The 24173-nt window shown below is 41.5% G+C and overlaps 1 protein-coding gene across 1 annotated transcript in view; it reads right to left on the reverse strand.

Annotated features, from left to right (window-relative positions):
* The window catches only part of LOC126331792 (alkyldihydroxyacetonephosphate synthase), a 245753-nt gene extending 231990 nt beyond the window's left edge, over positions 1 to 13763 (reverse strand). Inside the window, exons 1-2 of the mRNA XM_049996521.1 lie at positions 13449 to 13763; positions 12862 to 12948 (exon numbers count right to left, since the gene is read on the reverse strand). Coding sequence (XP_049852478.1) covers positions 12862 to 12948; positions 13449 to 13636 — 275 coding nt within the window. The 5' untranslated portion in view covers positions 13637 to 13763. The remainder of the gene's footprint in view (positions 1 to 12861; positions 12949 to 13448) is intronic.
* Positions 13764 to 24173: the final 10410 nt, after the last annotated feature.

A 24173-nucleotide genomic window follows, 5' to 3' on the forward strand; every position in this document is an offset into this window, starting at 1 on the left:
AAATGATCGATCGGAGACCGTCCCTCTCGGAAGCCACACTGGTAAGGGGACAACAGACGCCGAGATTCGAGGACCCAAGTGAGCCGACGGGCTACCATCCGTTCAAGTAACTTACAAACAACGTTCGTCAGACTAATTGGCCGATAGCTGTCGACGAACAGGGGGTTCTTACCGGGCTTAATGACGGGAACCACGATGCTATCCCTCCATTGAGAAGGGAAGTCACCCTGGAGCCAAATACGGTTAAATACCCGGAGAAGATGTCGCTGTTGTGGAGCACTGAGATGTTGAAGCAGTTGGTTATGAATGGAGTCTGGGCCAGGGGCCGTATCATGAGAAGAGGAGAGTGCGGAAAGAAGTTCCCGTTCAGTAAAAGCGTCGTTGTATGATTCTGACTGGCTGGGGGTAAAACATAAGGCGGAAGCTTCGGCCCGCTGTTTCTGGGGAAGGAAAGCAGCCGGATAGGAGGCTGATGCCGACGCTGTTGCAAAATGGGTCGCAAGGTGTTCCGCGAGAATCAACGGGTCCGTGCAAAGGCCATCCGGGAGGTGAAGACCCGGGAGGGTAGACTGCCGATGGCAACCTTGGAGAGAGCGAAGTGTAGCCCATACCCGCGACAGAGGGACAGCAGAACCGAGGGAAGAAACAAAGCGTTCCCAACACATCCGTTTGCCCCGTTTGACTAAGTAACGGGCTTTTGCGCGAAGGCGTTTAAAGGTAATAAGATTGGCAACGGATGGATGCCTCTTAAAGTGTTGCAAAGCTCGACGGCGATCACGGATGGCAACGGCAATGTCCGAACTCCACCAAGGGACCTGCCGGCGGCGAAATGGTCCAGATGAGCGCGGGATAGCAAGGCTAGCAGCGTGAACAATCGCGTCAGACATGTCACGTATGACATCATCAATACCATCCGACAATGAGGGAGAAAAAACGACCTGTGCAGTATACAGAGGCCAATTGGCACGTTGGAAGGACCAACGAGGTGATCTGTCCATGGGGGAGCGGGAAGGGAGCGAGAGAATCAACGGGAAGTGGTCACTATCGCAAAGGTCGTCGTGCGGTGACCATTGTAGGGAAGGGAGGAGGGAGGGAGAAGAGAGAGAAAGATCAATGGCAGAAAAGCTACCATGACCGGCACTGAAATGGGTAGGGGAGCCATCGTTAAGAAGGCACAAGTCGTGGTCGGTAATAAACTGGTCAATGAGATGACCCCGACTAGATGGAAATGCACTGCCCCACAAGGGATGATGTGCATTAAAATCGCCAAGTATAAGGAAGGGAGGAGGAAGTTGCTGGAGGAGGGCACTTAAGGAGGCAGGTGTAGGAGTTCTGTCAGGAGGGAGATACAGATTGCAAATTGTGACCCCAGAGTCCAGGTGGATCCTAACAGCAACTGCTTCCAATGTAGTTTGGAGAGGAATCCACGTGCTGGCAATGTCCGTTCGGACCAACGTGCAAACTCCGCCAGACGCCCGTAGGGGGCCGATCCGATTTCGACAGAAAGCACGGAAGCCACGGAGCGTTGGTGAGTGACCACCAGTAAAATGAGTTTCTTGTAGAACCACACAAGCCGCAGAGTAAAACGAAAGAAGGGATTGCAACTCCGGTAGGTGACGGTAATAGCCATTACAGTTCCATTGGATAGCCAAAGAACGATGAGTCAATTGGGGGGTGAACAGGCTAATGTCAGTCATGCCGGTGGGTCACCACCCGTCACCGACAAGGAGGGGGCGACATCCATGAATAACAGGTCAGAGTCAGGTTGTGAAGATGGGGACGAGACCTCTGGCGACACCAGAGACTCCTTGTCCCAGGACTTGTGCTTCTTCTTTCTTTCTGTTTGGGATCGTGGAGGGCTGTGCAACAAAATGGAGCCAGCCACAGTAAGATCGGGAACAGAAAGAGAGCGGGCGATCTGGGGGCCCGCAGACCGTGGTTCTCGTGGTGGCCGCGTGGCAGCAGACCTTTGGCCTGGAAGGTGCCGGGAAGGGGGATCCCGCGAGGGGCGCCCATGACCGGCAGACGCCGAAGAAGCAGGACACTTCTCCAGCCGGGGAGAGGAAGCGGTGCCCGGAGGGGATGGTGTGGGAACCGCAGGGGGAGGGGGGAGGAAAGGGGTTCGGGACTGGGGTAAGGAATGAGGAGGAGGGGGTGAAGATACTGCTGAAGCATAACTAGTTGTCAGGGTCACTGGATGAAGGCGTGTATACTTTTTACGGGCCTCGGTATAGGTGAGACGATCGAGAGTCTTATACTCCTGCATCTTTTTCTCTTTCTGATACACTGGGCAATCCAGTGACTGTGAAGAATGATTTCCACGACAATTTACGCACACAGGAGGGGGAACACAGGAACTTCCCTCATGGAACGGATGTCCACAGTCACCACAGAGGGGGGCCTGCGAACAGCGCGAAGACATGTGGCCAAAACGCAAACACTTGAAACATCGCATAGGTGGTGGGATGTATGGCTTCACGTCACACCGATAGACCATAATCTTGACCTTCTCAGGGAGGGTGTCCCCTTCAAAGGCCAAGATAAAGGCACCAGTGTCAACGCGGTTGTCCTTCGGACCCCTCTGAACCCGCCGAACAAAGTGAACCCCCCGCCGGCTTAGATTGTCCCGAAGTTCCTCATCAGATTGAAGGAGGAGGTCTCTATGGAAAATTACACCTTGCACCATGTTCAAGGACTGGTGTGGGGTAATTGACACAGGAATCGTACCAAGATGGGTACAGGCACGAAGAGCTGCAGACTGGGTAGCTGAAGCGGTTTTAATCAACAGCGACCCAGACCGCATCTTGCTGATAGAGTCCACCTCGCCAAACTTGTCTTCGATGTGTTCAACAAAAAACATAGGTTTCGTATGAGTAAAAGTATCCCCATCAGTTCTGGCGCAAACCAGATAGCGAGGGAAAGGTTTCGCCCCCAGCCGACGAGCCTGGCCCTCCTCCCAGGGGGTAGCCACGGAAGGGAAGGCGGAAGGGGCAGAGGAAGCAGCACGTGAAGAATCTTTTCCAGTCAAAGAGACGGCCGGAGAACAGCCAGAGTTGTGGACTCTTATGCGTTTCATGAGCATAGTGTCCGCCCTGATACCACCCACTCCGATCAGGGGCTCTCCTCATGGGCGCCACCCAGCCACAGCAAGGGCCGTCTGGCACGGCGGCCATTGCTGGGAGTTCCGATGCTCCAGGACGACAAGCAACCACTCCTAGGCTTACATGAGGAGGTCACAGCTCAGGTATCAGACGTGTGATCCCTGTGTTTTCAGGGGGCTCAACCAAAAGGGTACATAGCGACCCCACCACACGGGCTGGCTACCGTGCTGGCTATGGACCCTAGCGTCAAACAACGACGTAAAGGAAACGATGGAATCAATGATGATGGCACACGCTGGAGACACTAGGTAAGGTGCTCTTCCCCAAATGGCTCACACTACGGAAGAAAATTTAGTGATGGAGGTCAAACCCCAGAGGGGACCAGAGAATACCAAAAGGATGAAGGAATTACAGAACAAGGCCGAATTGCAAGGTCAACAGAACCAGGAGAATAGCAGGGCCAACATAAGGAGGGATACCATAAATAGGGCCACCAAGAGAGGGAGAGGAGAGGTCGGAGGGAAGGATGAAGGACAGGAAAGGAGGGGAAGGGAAAGGAAATGCAGCCCGGAAAAAGAAGGAAGGCTGCAATAGCTCGGGGCCCCGTGCTCGCCACGCACGTACTCACGAAAGGACCGCGAGCCCCCTGGGGGGCACACAGCTTGAGGCTGCTGCCAAGGGGCGTCACTGTAGGGGATCGGATGTGGGGATGCGAGGGACGTCGAGCACGTCCCACGCATCCTCCGATCGGTCCACTGCTGTGGCTGCCCCAGGTACTGCCTGCACTGGGGTTGACCCCTCACCCGTGGTCGAGTGGGAGATCATTCCAAAGTCTGACAGGCAACAAAAGACTTTCTGATGGGTCAATCGTAGGGTCTCCCTGGTCCGTTTGATGAACAGGTTTCGGGCATTAACTGTGGCTGATGAAGTCTCTGAGCCAGATGCAGTCATCCACCCTGTTCCAGAGGAAGCTTCTCGGCCCACGAGGTCTGGACATTCACAGAGGGTGGGTTTGCTGGTAGTTGGGCGCTCCAACGTTAGGCGCGTAATGGGGCCCCTTAGGAACATACCTGCCAAGGAGGAGAAGGAACCCAGTGTGCACTCCATGTGCATTCCGGGGGGAGACATTCCGGATGTGATAAGGGTGCTTCCGGATGCCATGAAGAGTACAGGGTGCAGCGAACTGCAGGTGGTGGCTCATCTCGGTACCAATGACGTGTTTCGCTTTGGATCGGAGCAGATTCTGTCTGGTTTCGGGCGGCTAGCGGAAATGGTAAAGACTGCCAATCTTGCTTCCGAGATTAAGGCAGAGATCACCATCTGCAGCATCGTCAACAGAACCGACTGTGGTCCTTTGGTGCAGAGCCAAGTGGAGGGTCTGTATCACTGTATCAGAGGCTCAGGCAGTTCTGTGACTGTACAGGCTGGCGATTCCTTGACTTACACCATCTGGTGGTGGATTTCCAGTTTCCGTTTAATAGGTCAGGAGTCCACTACACACAGGAGGCGGCTACACGGGTAGTGGGGGCTGTGTGGAAGGGACTGGGCGGATTTTTAGGTTAGAGGGTCTCAGGGAACCACAGAAGCAACGTCGTCTAAAAGTGGGCAAGTATATATAAAACACAGTAACGTAGTTGTAGAAACGATTGGTATTGTAGTTGTAAATTGTCGTAGCTGTGTTGGGAAAGAACCAGAGCTCCAAGCCCTAGTAGAAAGCACTGAAGCTCAAATAGTTATAGGTACACAGAGCTGGCTGAAGCCGGAAACAAGTTCAGCCGACATTTTTCAAACTATCTAATAGTGTTCAGAAAGGATAGATTAAATACAGTTGGCGGTGGAGTATTTATTGCTGTCAGAGGTAGTTTACCTTGCAGCGAAACTGAAATAGATGGTTCGTGTGAAATAGTATGGGTAGAGGTTATACCTGACAATCGGACTAAACTATAAATTGGATCTTTTACCGACCGACCGCCTCAGAAGATATAGTTGCTGAACAGTTCAAAGAGAACCAGAGTCTCGTTTCAAATACGTACCCCACTCATACAATTATAGAAGGTGGAGACTTTAATCTACCCTATGCTGGAAAAATTATACGTTTAAAACCGTCGGCAGGCATAAAACGCCATCGGAAATTGTACTGAATGCTTTCTCAGAAAATTATTTTGAACAATTAGCTCATGAGCTCACCCGAAGTGTAAATGGTTGCGAAAGCATACTTGACCTTTTAGCAACAAATAATCCTGGACAAATAGTTCGTATTGTAACAAATACAAGGATTAGCGACCACAAGGCAGTTGCTACTAGGCTGAATACCGTAACACAACCATCAAAAAGAATATATAGAGTATTTCTATTTAAAAAAAAGTAATAAATGCTCTTAACGCCTTTTTAAGAGAGAGTCTTCACTCCTTCCAATCTGATCATGTCAGTGTAGAAAAGTTGTGGAATGTTTTCAGAGATATAGTATCGACAGCAACTGAGAGATATATACCACATAAATTAATAAGTGATGGTACTGATCCCCCATGGCACACAAAACGGGTCAGATAGTTGTTGCAGAAGCAACGAAAAAAGCATGCCAAATTTAAAAGAACGCAAAATCCCCAAGATGGGCAAAGTTTTACCGAAGTTCGAAATATGACGCGTACTTCAATACGAGATGCTTTTAATAATTTCCACGACGAAATTCTGTCTGGAAATCTGGCAGCAAACAAAAGAGATTCTGGTTATACATAAAGCACACCAGTGACAAGACGCAATCAATACCTTCACTGCGCGATAACAACGGTGAAATCACTGATGACAGTGCCACTAAAGCAGTATCATTAACCACAATTTTCCGAAACTCCTTCACCAAAGAAGACAAAGTAAATGTTCCTGATTTCCAATCAAGAGCAACTGCCAAGATAAACATAGAAACAGATATCCTCGGAGTAACGAAGCAGATTAAATTACTTAATACAGGCAAGACCTCCGATCCAGAGTTTGCATCAGTCAGGTTCCTCTCAGAGTATGCTCATAAAATAGCTCCATATTTAGCAATTATATACAACTACTCGCTCACAGAAACATCTGTACCTAAAGACTGGAAAATTGCTCAAGTCACATCAATACCCAAAAAGGGAAGTAGGAGTAATTCGCTGCATTACAGGCCTATATCACTAACGTCGATTTGCAGAAGGGATTTGGAACATATACTGTATTCGAACATTATGAAGTACCTAAAACACGATTTATTGACACAGTCAGCACGGTTTCGGAAAATATCGTCCTTGTGAAATACAACTAGCTCTTTATACTCATGAAGTAATGAGTGCTATCGACAAGGGATGTCAAATTGATTCCATATTTTTAGATTTCCAGAAGGCTTTCGACACCGTTCCTCACGAGCGTCTTCTAACCAAATTGCGTGCATACGGAGTATCGCCTCAGTTGTGCGACTGGATTTGTGATTTCCTGTGAGAAAGGTCACAGTTCGTAGTAATAGACGGAAAGTCGTCGAGTAAAACAGAAGTAATATCCGGCCCTCTATTGTTCCTGATCTATATTAACGGCATAGGAGACAATCTGAGTAGTCGTCTTAGATTGTTTGCAGATGATTCTGCCATTTATCATCTTGTAAAGTCATCAGATGATCAAAACGAGTTGAAAAATGATTTAGATAAGATATCTGTATGGTGCGAAATGTGGCAGTTGACCCTGAATAAAGAAAAGTGTGAAGTTAGTCACATGAGTACTAAAAGAAATCCGCCAAATTTAGATTACGCGGTAAATGACACAAATCTGAAGGCTGTAAATTCAACTAAATACTTAGGGATTACAATTACAAACACGCTAAACTGGAACGATTACATAGATAATGTTGTGGGTAGAACCCACCAATGACTGAGATTCATAGGCAGAACACTTAGAAGGTGCAACAGGTCTACTGAAGAGACTGCTCACACCATGCTTGTCCCCACTCTGGAGTATTGCTGTGCGATTTGGGATCCGCATCAGATGGGACTGACGGATGACATAAAAAAAAGTACAAAGAAGGGCAGCTCGTTTTGTATTATAGCGAAATAGGGAGACAGTGCCACAGACATGATACATGAATTGGAATGGCAATCATTAAAACAAAGTCGTTTTTCGTTGCGACGGGATTTTCTCATAAAATTCAATCACCAGTTTTCTCCTCCAATTGCGAAAACATTCTGTTGGCACGCACCTACATAGCGAGAAATGATCATCACGATAAAATAAGAGAAATCAGGGTTCGCACAGAAAAATTGAAGTGCTCGTTTCCCCCGCGTGCCGTTCGAGAGTGGAACGGTAGAGGACAGTGGTTCATTGAAACCTCTGCCAGGCACTTTATTGAGAATAGCAGAGCAATCACGTAGATGTAGATGCAGGATTGAACAAAGATTTCTCTTCCATCTTCTTGAAGACTGTAAATACGTAGTTACTGAAAAAAATTGCCCCAATCCATATCACTAACATTTTCCCATCACCGTGAACACTGTATACTTGTCGTTTGGCCAGCATGTTTAACCAGAATGCTTGTTGTGACACTATTCAGTACAAAAGCCAAGAGAAATTTTGCAAGTCGCCAACTGATTCCATTTGTGTGTAGACCTTCAACCATAAGCACTGTGGCTGGGAGATCGTGCTCCTTACATAACTTTTGATGTACCTCCTGATCACGTGGTATCAAGATCAAAAACACAGGGTGACTAGCAGTGGATCATTGCTTTGGGGAAATGACTCAAAAACTTGGAGAAGATTGGCCCCCGTCACTATACCATTCTAAAATGTTTCAAAGAGTTTCAGAGAAGTAACATCAACCTCTATGATGATCCCCATTCAGGACAACGTCCTTCATTGGTCAATCAGGAGCATGTTGCTCGATAAAGTAACTAGTGGTGGAGAAAGACTGGAATATGTTACACCAAGGTAGCCTGTTCCCACCTGGTACTCATACAATTCTGTAACTAAACAATCAAGTGAGGAAGATCTCACTTTGAGATGAGGAAATGGCTGTGTATGTGAATAGCTTGGCTACAAGCATTTGGTGCTCTGGTGCTCCAACCAACTTGCAAAATAACAGAGTGGGTGTTTGAAAATTGTACCTACCACATTTCAGAAATACCAGTCATGCAACAACAGAACTGAGGTGTCTTCAGAGTTTAGAACATACTGAAACATATAATGCTCGTCTCTCAAAAAGGTAATCACAGAAATATTAAATGGTATGATGTCTACCTCAAGTTTCAAAGTGATTTAAAACTATCAGACAAAGATCAAGTCCCTTTCTATATGTCTACACCCAACCATGTTTGCTGAAAATAATTTAGCTGCCGTAGGCTTCAAAATCTTGAGTGTTCTCACATAGCCTGGTCCACCTTGTTAACACAAGTGGAAACTCAGCTGAAAGTAAGGAGATCCTCAGTCAATTAACTGCTTCAGGACTGAAATGATTAATTTAAAAACATCCCAGAGGAAAGACACTCTGCTTAGTCAAATACATCCTTCCTTACCTAACTTGGTAGCCCTAGATTCCTAGGAATTGATGATACTGATCGAAACCACAGTGCGCACATCACGCCAACAAAGGACGCAGTGAACCTGTTCTCCTGCCCTCTCACCATTCTCCACACCCAGTTCCACATGCTGGATGACGGGAACATTTTTACTCCTTAATGTATAAAGTTACAAAGGATCATCAGATGACTTGTCATGACTAATGAACATTTATTCCAAACTGGGACATGAACACAAATTTCCAGTTTTTTGCAAGCAGCTGCCTCAACTGAGAACGAAGTCTTTTGCAACAGCACTGTTGCATAAAACATTCTCTGACTTCTTGCCTCATCAATTCAGCATAAAACCTCGAGCTTTTGATGATTTTCACCACCATCTTCATTATGAGCATCTGAACTGATGTGACAAGAAGTCCGAGAATGTTTTATACAGCTGCATGAATTATTATAAAATCTGAGCATGCCTCAAAGTGCAACTTAAGCATTCACTGTCATCCAGACAGTCTTTTGGTTAAGGTGATAACTTGTTAGGTCATGACAAACAGAAAAGAGATATTTTCAAGTCCAGGTTTGGCACAATTTTTATTAGTCAGAAAACATTTATTAAACTGGAATTCAGTTTCTCTTTGTGTTGCGTCACTGATACAATTTCACATTGCTTTTTCATTGATTACATGCCTGGCAACTGGATTTATTTGATGGTTGTGAAATTAATTCAATTGCAATGAAAACATGCTTTATTACAATAGATAACATTTTATTCATGGCTGTAATTTTCAGCAACTGTAGTATTATTTTTTCGGGATAAATTTCAGTGACCAGTTGCAAATAAAACACATTATCTGCAAAACCAAGCAAGTTTCTGCAATATAGTTTCATAACATCCCTAATGTTGTAGGCTTCTGAAGACGACAAATTAATTTGTCAAAACGTATCCTGAAAAATGTAGGTAATGTTCTGACGCTCAAAACAAGTGAGGCCAAATTGCACTACTTACTGGGTAAATTCTGTACAGTATAATTGATATGCATTGATTGGGTCAACTGAAGAAGGGGATACAACCTGTCGACTTTGACCAAAGATGTCATAATGTACTCATAGATATTAATGTCTTTATTTTTTAGCCATAGATAATAAATTGGTTATTTTCTGTGGCAATGCACCACCATTTTAAATTGAAATAAATGAATTTATTTTTAAAATGCTGGGCTAGACATTGTGTCTGATTTTTGTCACTTGTATTAATTTAGATCATTTGTTCATATCAATTTCGATACTTATTTTCATTCTTGGTAGGTTTGAGATATTTTGGAAGAATTGTTTTTCATTCGAGACAATTTTTACTTTTTGATTTTTGTTTGTATGTGTGGATTTATATACTCCTATGAGTATGGAAGACTTGAAATAGGGTTCACCAACAGCAGTACGGAATACAAATTTTACAACTGTCACTTTTTTTCGCCTTTGCTAGCACTAGTATTACTATGATATTTTTCAGTCTATACTAGTACTATCGAAAACGAAAAAGCGGATGTACAAAGAAATTTTATCCCGCACTGCAGTTGACATATACATGCCAACTGAAGAACAGGATACTAGCCCTAGAAAAAGACAAAAAACGTGATATAGATAACACTGCCATCCTTTAATTCAGCTGAACTACGACCTACATAGGTCAACTGAAGTACAGGATAGATTTTTTTCTTTTTTTTGCCTTCGCTAGCACTAGTATCCTATTCTTCAGTTGACATATACAGGTCAACTTAGGTATGGGTACATGTGTCGAATTTTACGCCTATGCTAACACTAGTATTCTATTCTTCAGCTGGCCTACAGTTCTTCAGTTGAGCTATATAAGTCGACTGGAGAATGGGATACTAGGACTCAAAGAAGATATGACTACCATCCATTTTCTTTGTCCCGCACCTCTTGTTTCTCAGCATCCTTCTGCTGTTAAACCTGTGCAAGACGACATTGTGGTAACTTATGACATCACTGGTTAAAGCCTACAGATTGTATCCCATTCTTCAGTAATCCTCACTAATCACTGTCTAATGAAAGAAAGTGATGCCCATAATGCTACTTTTTGCAAACTGGACAACTTATGCCAATGATTAAAAAACCACCTGAGAGAGCTGTTAGGTAAGTGACAACTTCACAATTTAAAACAGAAAAAAAAGCATCTGTTGAACACCAAATAACAAAAGTGATACTCACAGAACTCTGTCAAATTGCTAGACATAGCAAGCTAAAATTTTGTTTCAGATGGAGACTAAAAACCAAATAACTGCCCTTCATTACTATCCGCATTGCTCCAACACACTTCACCTTACCACACTATTCTTCCAAACATCGCAGATTTTTGTTCATGGTGCATGGCTGGTGCAAATAACTGTAGTGAACTAGCTCTGAGTAAAGGAACTCCGTTTTAACTGGTATTCATTCCATACTGAAACTCTCTCTCCTCTTCAGTCAAGCTGTTTGCACCAAATAGAATTTACTGTTCTAGATTATCTCATTAACTACCTTACGAGTCTTATGAATGCATTATTTTTCTACCAAACACTGGAAAATCTGACATTCAAGCAAAACAAGTTTATATAGATCACTTCAACAGCCTCAGCTCCACTCAAGTTCAGTAGTACCAAAAAGTCCTAACACTCTGCATTCTGGATTAAGTAATTTTTTACAACATGAACACTTTCTTATTCTGTTCATTATGTGAGATCAAGGTTGCAAAATTCTTGTCACATCATAAATTTACTTCCGAGTACCCATCCAATCATAAAACATTTGTCTGACACTTTGGTATTCTTTGCACACTATCCCATCTGCTGATCAATAAAGATGTAAAGAGGCTAATTGAATCATCTGGTTTCAAGCACTATCCTGTCAATGTAACGTATGTTATCAGAAGGGAGGTAGCAACCATTTATATGGTGTCTCAGCAGCAGTTTAAGTCCCGTATTTAACATTTGTGTGTCCACAAAAAACAAGATACAGATACAAAGTGACTGAACTGTCAGTCCACTGTATTAAAAAAAAAAAAAAAAAAAAAATAACAATTAGCAGCACAACCACAGGAATCTGAATTACTCTTACAGCATCTACAATTTGTGCTGCCAGTTCTGTAACATATATTAGTGATAAAAACTTTTTAATGTATTGTTTCTTTATTTCACATCTCACTTGGTTCCCACTACTTGATATTAGTGGCCTGAAGCTTGAATCTCAGATGTTACACGTTACTTCTATGTATCTTTTCTATGTGTATAAATTGGGACAGACCAATTTTCCTCTCCACCTATTACTTCCAGCATTTATTTAAACTACTGCAGTTTTCTTCCAGAGTATCAGCTTCTTCCTCTACTAAAACAAAATCTAAACTAGCAAACTGCTTTCATCACATTACATTATTCTAATTGTCCATACAGTAGACACTCACTTCATTATTACCTCACCAGTCCGATACAGCCACACTTTTGCTTCATCTTACATCCTCAGTATTCATCTCCTAATTAAGCAAAGCACCCTCCTCTTCAGTATAAACACTGCCCCAGTGATCATTCTAATGTGAAGTTTCCTTGCAGATTATACCTCTCTCCTACCCATATACCCTTCAGGAGCAGCACTACTGGAAAAAGATCATATTGCAGAGAAATGGCCTAGTTACAGCCACAGAATCGTTTCAGAATGGAATCAGTGCACACCACACTGCAGAGTAAATACTCATAAATTACGTAACATTTTCCAAATGTTTGGGTGCTTACAAATCATGTAGTGACTTCAGTTTTTCTTTTGCTGTTTGATACCATACTTACACAAGACACTTTATTTTTGGCATGTATTGAAACTAATTGTACTCTGCTTACTGTTATCAAAATACTAAGACCCACAGTGATATCTGAATCAGGCACGGATTAATTACACTGGGTTTCCCAATACTGACTGACAGCTAATTTACTGATTTTAGAGGATGTTTACAGCACAAAGCTATGTAAAAAATCATGATCTCACAGAATACAAGTAATTCTAGTTCTTCTCTGATGACCGGCAATATCACTAACAAATGAGTACCCAGAATATAAAACCGTCAGTTTGGCATGAAACATCAGTAGCAAAAGTTTAACATTCTCGTAGGCTTCTAGAATAACAATAAGTCTATTTTTTAATGTGTCGTTTGGCTTTGAAAACGCAAGCAACGCATACAAGTATAAAAAAATGAAATGAAAACTTACCGGTTTCCCGTGAAATGGATTATCCCATCTTTAACTACAAATTGAGAGTCCTTGTAACCCCAACCATTCCACTTTAACAACTCTTGCCTGTAAACAACAGATATTTTCCCATATAAACACAAGAAATTTTAATACAAGCATCATATACATAACAGCTGTATAATATTAAGCACAGTAAATAAAACTTATTCACGTAAATATACACTCATAGCGTATGCACACAATAGAAAAGCCCACTCCTTTCTCCTATACCTGATTGTTTTACCACATTAAGATTACGAATTATTAGTTTAATGTGCAGTTATCAGTAGAAACTGCCATAAGACAATTTCCTTTTTGCCAGTAACGAGATTTTTCTGGTTACAAGAAGTTGGCTAAAGCCGATTAGACAACTCAATGTTACTAGAGAACTACCTCAGTAAAAATGAGGGATAGTCTACAACTGAATGTGAACAACCATAAAAGATCTGAAAAAACACCTTCAAGACTGGGATTCGCGCTGGCCGCCAGAAAAATACTCACAGTGTGCAGCAATGCGCTCTTCACTTAAGGGTATAAACAAAGAAGGAAAATGTGATTGCAATTACCTGTGCTTTGGAATAGCACTCCTAACTTTTTTTGGTTTTGGTTTAGTGTTTCTCAAAGTTACGCCCACTTCACGCCGATCACTCATTAAATTTTTGTCACTTCCCGCCTGTTTCTCTTTCGGAGGTTGGGTCGCAACCGGCGTTGCGTTCATGCGTTGGCTGTCATCCTTACTTCCGTCTGAGAACATTTTGCCTATCACACTTCGTTTGTATACAGCAATGAGACAACTGAATTCTCCGGTCCGTAACTCCCCTTCCACGCGGAGTGATGCACAGCATGCAACTGAGTTTACGTTATTGAAAAAAATCGATCTTAAATATAAATGTGGCTACGATCGAATGCGCCAAGCTATCGATAGTACTCCGGAGCAACAGAAATCGATATATCAGTCGAAATTCATCAAGTAAAGTCTACAAAAATTGAAAATGTTAAGCAGAGAATTTAGACTTGGACCACGGTCTTAAAACGAATATCAGCAATTCGAATACAAAGTAGGCCTATACCTCATATCACTATAAGGAAAATTACACGCTACATATAAAATGGTTTTGTTGCCGAAATTATATTAATTAATTTTTAATGTTATAAAGTTTAATAGTACACTAATGTTCTGAGTTCACTCAGCCACATCTGTAGCAGAAAATATTGTTCAGTCTTATTTCCATTGGAACAACAACATTCCATCTTTTAAAAAATCCTTCAGAGCAACAAAATTGTCCAACACCTAGCATTATTCTTATAAACATGTAGCTTACCCAAGCTAGGTTTAACACAGTAAAATTAAAAAGAAAGGCAATCATTTTAAAAAAAAGAGCTACAGCAGAAAGCTGTTGTATTTCCCAGTTATTAGTGTCATCCATATAACCACATCTATATTTATCATAAAATAATTCTTATGTTTGTGTTATATTGTCATTCAGCTAACAAGAATCTTTAGTAATTAAATCTACATAATCATTAAGTGAAAGATGTGACTGGCAAGTTATGTATTTAAATTTTTCTAGAGTTGTCTCGTGTCATCCTTATCTTTCTTTCATAAATGACTCTCTTGACGAGGTACAACAGATACTCAAATATTTTTTCCTTTGGTAATTTCTTTCTGTCCATTGAGACTGCATTGGTATTGGCAGGGGACAGCCAGTAGGACTTTTAAAAGGATGTGTACAGCACTGGACACCATGCACAAGAGAGAGTTTTTAAAATTATTTCAGTTTTCTGATACAGTTAAATGAAAATAAAATAAACAAATGTATATGGATTTTTTAAACAAATAGAGTTCTCCTTCCCTACTCTGGTTCTTGTCAAGCTACCTTTGAAGCAGCAGCACCTGGAACACTGCTAATGCTTTCACATTTGAGAACAGGAGGTATCATTATTCTAAAACAAAACTGACAGTGCTAAGCTGAGATGACTGTAGAAAAGAAGGAAGGAGAAGTAAAGTTGTCACACCTCCAGTTACTTCCCGTTTCTTTCAGATTCCATATAGCTGCTAATGATGATTCTACAAGCCAAAATTATGTATGAAATACTTGCTGTTCCTCAAACATTTCTTGCAGTTTGACATTTGCTATATGTACATATTTTTACTCCAGGATTATAAAAAAAGACAATGGTTGCTTGTTGAAAAAGTTGGCATCTTAATCTTCATCTATACCCTGAATATAATTAATAATCACCACATCACAGAAACTGGATTTATACACTGAAGAGACAAATATCATGCCTAATATCGTGACGGTCCCCCGAGCACGCAGAAGTGCCTCAAATGACATGGCATGGATTTGAATGATGTCTGAAGTAATAATGGAGGGAACTGACACCATGAATGCTGCAGGGCTTTCCATAAATCCGTAAGAGTATGAGGGGCTGGAGATCTCTTCTGAACAGCACATTGCAAGGCATCCCAGAAATGTTCAATAATGTTCATGTCTGGGGAATTTGGTGGCCAGCGGAAGTGTTTAAACTCAGGAGAGTATTCCTGGAGCCGCTCTTTAGCAATTATAGACGTGCAGGGTGTCGCACTGTACTGCTGGGATTGACCAAGTACATCGCAATCCACAATGGACATCAATGGCGCAGATGATCAGACAGGATGCTTACATACATGTCATCTGTCAGAGCCATAGCTAGACATATGATGAGTCCAATAGGGCTCTAATCTGTGAAACAGCACCTCAAACCATGCAGCCACTCCGTGCATCCCCACCAGCTTGAACAGTCCCCCACTGACATGCAGAGTCCATGGATTCATGAGGTTGTCTCCATAGCCATACACGTCCATCCACTTGATACAATTCGAAATGAGAGTCGTCCGATTAGGTAACACGTTTCCAGTCATTGACAGTCCAATGTCGGTATTGAGGGGCCCAGGTGAGGTGTAAAGCTTTATGTCGTACAGTCACCAAGGGTACTCTCAAAGCTCACATGGATTCCGTTTTGTTGAACGGTTTGCACACTGGCACTTGTTGATGGCCCAGCACTGAAATTTGCAGCAATTTATGGAAGGGTTGCACTTCTGTCACATTGAACGATTCTCTTCAGTCGTCGTTGGTCCCGTTCTTGCAGGATCTTTTCCCGGCCGCAGTTATGTCGGAGATTTGATATTTTACTGGATCCCTGATACTCAAGGTGCACTTGTGAAATGGTCATATGGGAAAATGCCCACTTCATCTTTACCTTGGAGATGCCGACTCGTTTGTGGGCCGACTATAACAACACATTCAGACTCACTTAAATCTTGATAACCTGTCATTGTAGCAGCAGTAACCGATCTAACAACTGCACCAGACACTTGTTGTCTTATATAGGTGTTGCTTCACAAAGCAGACCACATTTCACAGTTGTTTCTGAATTTAGCGCCTGCTTACAATTCACCATCTTCCATTCAGATACATTTCTTGGAATACTATCGTGTTTGCATCTAAATCGAACTGACTGTGGGATGCTGCTGTTGACAACTTCATCAAATCGTGTACTTCGATGTACTCAATTTGGAACACATATTTCACATACAGGTCGCCACCAATCTGCAGCGTCTGCTACCTTTTCTGGGCATTATACTTATGCATTAAAAAAGTCATACATCTGTTATAGCTGCTTTAACGATCTATGTGGAGATATTTGTGACTGGAAATTGTTGCATATTTTTCCCATACTTTATTCACAAATCTAAAAAGATGTCTTACTGGTCAAATAAAAATACCTGATCATTTAACAAATTGAAGCAAAGCAAGCGCTGTATCATGTATAAGATACAGAGGCGAGCGAGTGCACGGGACTTACCCTAGTTCACTGCTAGTAGCGTCACGTCATCGTAACGCGCCTGCATATAGTATTGCACCACATTTAACATAAAAGTAAAAATTAAGATTTGTGTGTAAAACTTTGTTAAAGTATAGTTCTATGTAATAATGTTTCAGGTAACAAATCTTAATGTTATAAAATTAGTAGTTTACGTAAAATTCACGTTTTGAAAGAAAAATAGGAGGCGCTAAATAATGACGCTAGGAAGCCAAAATTTGGTGAGAAGGTGCAGTAAGAAGTCATTAATGAGTGGTGCTGGTTTCCAAAACCATAAAACTAAAATTGACTCCAGAATCCGCGTTTTTCGGAAAAATCAGAGGCGCGAAATAATAGAGCTACAATATTGAAAATTGGTAGGATGCTTCAGTTCACCCTAATAATAATAATGGAAATACCACAATCAGTTACCTCTTCTAGTTTTTTAGTAATTTAGTAAAAACTACTTTTGTGAGTAAAATGTACATAAGCATTATAGATTAAGTACTTTAAATTTTAATGATAAAACAAATTCTTTAAGACCAATGATCAGATAGGACAATTAACAAAGCTACACCAAGTTTTAGTCTTGTAGCATAATTAACAGCTGATACAAGTCTTGATAAAGCTATGGTTCAGAGGTAACAATCTACCGTTAGTTCCATTGTAAAAATTCTAGAGAGTAAAGTTTTAATTTTAGCGGGCTGAGATTTTCTACGTGCTTCTGTACTGCTCAGATGTATGTATACAAAAATTGAGAAGTTTGTAAAGCTATTATTAAATGTGATATTTAAGATTATGCGCCTGAGATAGCGATCATTTTGGCTGCAGGCGTCTGCATAGGAACGAAAAGAACAGATGCTCTCTTGGCGGTACGCGCCGGAGCTATATAAAAAGAGCGGCAGAGGCAGTAGTAAGCTCACTCCGCATTAGACCAACGCCTAGTCCACGCGAGCTTAACATCCGATCGCGCCTCGCCTCGGGTGACGTCATAGCGGGCTGTGACATGCGCGTACTTAGCAATGTAAACGGACATTGAAAATCGCGAGGACTGTACACCGTCCTGGATCGTTTAGACTTCGGTAACAAACTGTTATTGTGCCGTCCGTGTGAAGTATAATTCCGCATGGCAAGTGGTGACTAACTCCACTTTTAAGGCGAGCATTAATTTTTTTTTAACATTATTGCGAACTATTAATAGAGCACCGTTAGTTAGAGTAATGAACTATTCGGGAGGAACTTGCTGTAGAAGTCGCCTCTGAACTATTAAACGATTGGCTGAATTAACAATATTTAATGTCTTTAGCATTTTCAGAAGTTTCGAGTAATTTGTGTGAGCCTTTAAGATAATAAAATCTTGTTTGGAACTTTGAATTTTATTGAAGCAGCCCTAATCCCGTGAAGAACTATGGATATTTTTCGTTTAGCTGGGCTGTACAGGAATGTGGCCGTGCAGACTGGGAACTAAGGTCAGTAAGTTTATCTTCGCTTTCTGACTGGCCACCAAATTAGTTGCCAGGCTCGCGTGATTTAAGGTGGCAATGTTCAACTTTCATTCAACATTAAACAACGACTTCTTCGCCGTCCCACATATGTTGCATCGGCAATAGTCTGTTACGTGAAATGAACATTCAAACAACTCATTCGACGACTTCTTCGCCGCCCCACAAAATGTCAAGGTAGATTGTCATACATACAAGTATCCTACAAATTTAGTTAAATATTTTGGACTAATAATTATCATTGAATGAGGCTACATCTATTTTCGTGTGCACTTTTGAACTCATTTACAGTATCTACCAGCTTTAAAGTATCCTCAAATGAAAAGTTTTGCAGTCTGGAACGCTTACCCCTCACGTTTGACACGCTCGCTATTTCTGCAGAAGGCAACTAAGTAAATATGAAATGACGTACTCAAAAGTACCCAGAATGCTGTTCAGTTGTTGCTAACATAACTGGAAAAAACTAAACTCCGCCCGAATAGTCCCTGAAGGCCCAATGGTAGCGATCACCTGCCATGTTATCCTCAGCCCACATGCGTCATTGGATGCTGATATGGAGTGGCATGTGGTCAGCACACCACTCTATGAGCCATATGTCAGTTTATAAGACCGAACTTAACTGGACATGAACGTTGTTCTGGGAATACCTAAACGAGGAAATAAATGGCGGCGTAAAATGCTTACTCCAAGTTAACATGTGGTTCGACCAGTCTTCCGTTAGCTAGCCCTGGCTTTATACTAAGATGGTACAACCAGTCTTGTGTGAAGGATAAATATGTATAAATCTCTTAGATGTTTGAGACTTGAAAGAGTCTGAGGAACCATAAAGTTTAATTTGATTAAAAGCGCATTTGTCTGTGTTACAGGCAGGATCTCCCCATTTCATTCGATACTGAAATGGTATTCCAACACAGTTGGAGAGCCTTTGTAATGCTGTTCGAGAATCAGGGGAATAACAAGTGGACTGAGGCATGAACGAGAGTTTGGACTGAGGAAGGAGCCATGTTGGGGTAGTCAGGGTAGTCAATGCAGCAGTGCAAAGCCACTGTGCCAGGATGGCATAGTGATTAGAGTACCTGGCTGGTGAGCAGGAGACCCTGGTACGAATCCCAACCTTGGTACAAACTGTCATTTGTCACTTCAGTCTGTATATATACAACTAAACATAAAGCATGCATGTGATTCAGATCTGACAGTTTTCTTGAATACCTAAGTGAGCAAAAGCAATACCAACACTCATAAATGGTGAAGAGGAAAATATATAAAACTTCAGACTAATCTCTTTACTGTCCATCATTTCTAGAGTTACTGAAAAACTAATGAAAAATAGATTAATGAAGTACTTAAATAAATTTAATGTTCTTTGTAATGAACAATAAGGTTTCAGGCATAGAAGGAGTACAGAATCTGTTATTGCACGGTTTATAAAAGTCATTCTTGAGGCACTGGGGAAAGGTGATCACTGAATGGAATTTTCTTGTACTTATCAAAGGCAGTCTACACTAGTGAGCACAGAATTTTATTACATAAATTAGAGTTACTAGGAATAAGAGATGAGGCTAAGAAATAGTTAGTCAGATCTAGAAAAGTGCGTCAGTGAGTTGAGATTTCACATACTTCAAAATGATTTCTAGTAAGACAGCTGTCAGACACAAAATATATTAATGTAGGCGTCCCACAGGAGAATGTATTAGGCCCATTCTCTTTTCTTATTTTTATTAATGATGTTACGCAGTGCATTGAAAAAACACCGTTCGCTCACGACAAAAACGTAGTGATCACAGTTCAAACTCCACTACAGTTTACAGAAAATGCCTTGGTACAAACTGCAGTCTGCATGTATATGTTTTAGATGACTGAGACTTGAAACAGCCTCTGGAAATATATAGTTTAATTTAATTATGTTTTGTTATTAATTTTAATAGAGTAATATCCCAAAACATAAAGCCTAATGACACTGGCTAGCCAATACAAACACCAATGTGTATCCAATGGATGAAAGGTAAGCATTGCTTCCCCAGCATAAACTGCAAACAACAGTGAAGCCAATGGGAACATTGCAGTTTAAAGCCATTTCTTATTTGGCTTGGCAAATAAAATAGCATGCAGTATTTTTGCATTAGGGCTCTCAGCTTCTCGTGATTTTCAGCAACCTTTGTAACTTTGTGTTCACTATGCTTTACAGTCCAAGTGTGTACAAATATTTTTCGAGTTGGCTGCACATAGGACGTTGGAGCTGTAGGATGTGTGATTACCTGCTGCCCCCTGACACCCTGACCTGTACTTTGGCGTCTAAAGGCCTTGCTGTGATATTATAAAGAATTAACGTTGTATTTTCCCTTTGGCTTCTACAGAAACGTGCTTGTGCTTAAGTTAAATGACTAATTACATGTGTGGTATATAGTTTTACGTTAGGTGTATGGCATGAACAGCCTTAACAGATTAAAATAAACATGGTTTGTGCATAATGCAGTTGGCACGAAGGGAAGCAGCTGAAGTCAGTGCATATCGCAGAGCTGAGTGCAGAGAAAATGGAAACCGAAGCAGCACAGTGGTGGTGTTACTGTGCAGTCTTTGGGATTCTGATGCACAACATTGTCACTCATAGTTTCCTAGATAAAAGGAATGTAATACAAGATGGACCTTCATCTGAATTATGCATCACAACTCGCAGGAACTCTTGCATATGCATTTCAGTATGCTACTTTACAACAGCAGTGTGTGGCTGATAACGTTTCCTAATATGCAATATGTATTGTTGGTCATCTCATTTGTTTATAAATGTTAAATCCTTTGGAAATAGTGTTGGTTACTTTGATATGGCTAAGGTTCACTAGCCATTAAAACGGACAGCCAACCTCAGAATTATTTGCTCTTCACAATCAATGAAAATACATACAGGAAGAGTCTAATTGATTGCAGGTTGGTTGAGTAGAAGAGAATAGAGATACGATGAAATGCTTAACTGATCTAGTTCATTTTTTTGTCAACGCAAGAGATGGAATTCAGAGGACACCATGAATCAAATTGTTGCTTGAATAAAAGCAATTCACATCTGCAACTACATCTACATCTATACCCTGGAAACCACAGTGAAGTGCATGGCAGAAGGTACATCCGACTGTAATAATTACTAGGGTTTCTTCCCATTTCATTCAGGTATGGAGTGCAGAAGGAATGATTGTTTAAATATCTCCAGTTATACAATAATTAATATAATAGTGGCTTCATAATCCATAAGGGCATGATACTTAGGGGGTTGTGGTAGATTCCTAGAGTCATTACCTAAAGCTGGCTCTTGAAACTACCTCAGTAGGCTTTGTTTACATCTATCTTGAAGAGTATACCAGTTTGGGTTCTTCAGCATCTCTGTGACACTCTCCCACAGATCAAACAAATCGGTGACCATTCATGCTGTCCTTCCTGTATAGCTCAATAACCTTTGTTATATCTATTTGGTATGGGTCCCATACAGTAGAGCAATATTCTAGACTGGATCATGTGAGTGATTCGTAAGCAATCTTATTTGTAGACTGATTACATTTCCCCAGTATTCTGTTACAACTTCTGCACTGGTATGGTGAAGATGAATATTGCAGCAACAGTTTATTTCAGTAAAACTTGGGAAACCTGTGCAGCGCCAACAAACATTGTCTTCTGACTCGAGCAGGTAACAATGCAATTATATTCAACTCATACACCTCCTTAGCGGATCTGATGAATAGCTGAAACGTAAGTTAGAACTTTCTTCTGTGTTTATATGAGTGTTAGATCTAATAAGAGAATGATTTAACTGATTCTATATGTGATTGCAGGAATTTTCAGCGTATTTCCATGATGAAATCTTCTGAAGTGATCAGCAGAGTTGTGCTGTCATCTTGTCGCAACTTTTTGATTAGTTTCGTACCCATAATCTTCAAGTGAAGTGTTGGGATGTATTGTAGTCACTCCACCGCTGTCCGCTTTTCCAGGTGGGTCAAACACGAACCTCCATAAGGGGATGCCGCTTCATGGTGGGGGGAGCGCTACGTTACCTGTGGCGGTGGATCGCGGCACAGCCATCGCATGGGAGTTGAGTCTTGGTAGCTTTCTAGTCTGTCTACTGACTGCTCTGGTGTATTTTCGCTATTGTGGAATCTCACGTTGTGCTAAGCTGAAATTCGCTATCATGCTTTACTTGATTGTTGTGCAGACATATTTCCACTGCCTCTTTGACACCCGAGTCCCAGAAATCGTTGGTACTACATAGGTTCTTCGTTTTTTTCAGATTCGAAGATGTGTTCCTTACTGATTCTATGCTCTGCTACTGCGCAGTGAGGGATTCTGCAATTGAGAAAATACGCCAGGATCACTCAGTACTGAAGGTGGCAGCGTTCACAGACAGAATGGACAGCAACCAGAACTCGACGCTCATACCAGGGCCATGCCACAATCCCCCATCATCAGTCGCGTCTTGTACCACCGATGCAGCAGCCCCTTCCAGAGGCACGTAATTGGCCCGCCTTCAGATGTAGACAGTGGTCGACCGACTTTGTAGATAGGTGAAACAAAGTATTCCGACACTTTGCTTGAAGATGATGGTCAAGACGCTCATTGAATTGTTCCGCCGACATTATGTCACGCGAGAAGAGTTCATCATTAACTGATTCTCTTTAAAACGCACTCACAAATAAAATAAGGAAAAAAGAGGCGAAATAAATTTTGTGTCACTGTTTTGAATGAAAAAACTCTTGTGGATAATTTCTTGCAGGTCTCCTCAGTATTTCAATATGTCACAGTTGATAGCATAGTCTCTGAAAGATTTTTAAAATTCATTAATAGCTCTGATGACAGAACTACCAAGATACTATGGCATTTGTGCTACAAGTGACACACCACGAGAAACTAATTGCTCAGAGTAAGGACAGGGCTGAAGTTTTCAGTGGTAATTCGAACTGTTTGCAGTCTAGAGCGCTCCAACATTTCTTCACCGTTTTGCACATTTAGTGAATTTAGTACTATCTTAAGCCATGTCAAAGATCAACGAATGCAGAATTTTTTTCTCACTTTGAATAGCCTCGCTACTTTTTCTTCCATGTCATTCAGAAGAATCAGCGCCCCAGATCAAGAAATGTAGAATCAAATGCTTAAAGTATCTGTCATGTGGCGAAGTTCTGTGTCCTGCTTGCTTGAAACCATCCACAGATACTGTAGTATACTCGTTTGTTCCTTCAAGAAGAAAATAGATCCATCTGAGAAATTAAATGAAGATCCTTATACTGCCAGCTCTTGGATCTGAAATCCTGATGCAATCTATACAGGATTGCGATATTGAGCACTTTGTAACAAAAATTAGTGAATTCACAGAAATACGGTAAACAAAACGTGATACATGTGAAACAATATGGGGAAGATTCGTTTGTTGCCAATATATGGAACATATAAATGTCCTACGTATGATATGACGGTGCAGCCAATTTGGAAACAAACATCACAATAATTTACAGCAAAATTTTGAACACAGTGATGAGTCAGTAACAAGATGGACACATGGACACTCTGGTAGTTTTGGAACTTCTAAATGTAGATAATTTTGGTCAGTACAAACAGGGTTTCTCTGAATTTGCTTCACAATAATGAAAAGACTGCTATAGGCCATCTTTAAATTTTATTCTTCTTTAGATCTCAGCTATGGTTGTGTTCACTTCAGGAGAAATGTGGCATAAAACTGATGGTAATTTGCTGAGTCTTTGCAAAGGAAATAACAAAAACAATAAACCATAGTTTGAAGAAGCCAGATCTATGATTGTCCGATTGTCAAGCAGATTCAAGACGATGCTGATTTCTTCTCATTTGTAAGATTATCTTGACAGATATCCTGGGTTGGTAAGAGGTGACATTACTCCAAGACAGAATGGTCTTGCTGTGTCTTTTTCATGGAAACTTACATTATAATTACGTTAT

This window comes from Schistocerca gregaria, chromosome 2 (assembly GCF_023897955.1).
Source record: "Schistocerca gregaria isolate iqSchGreg1 chromosome 2, iqSchGreg1.2, whole genome shotgun sequence".
NCBI lineage: Eukaryota > Metazoa > Arthropoda > Insecta > Orthoptera > Acrididae > Schistocerca > Schistocerca gregaria.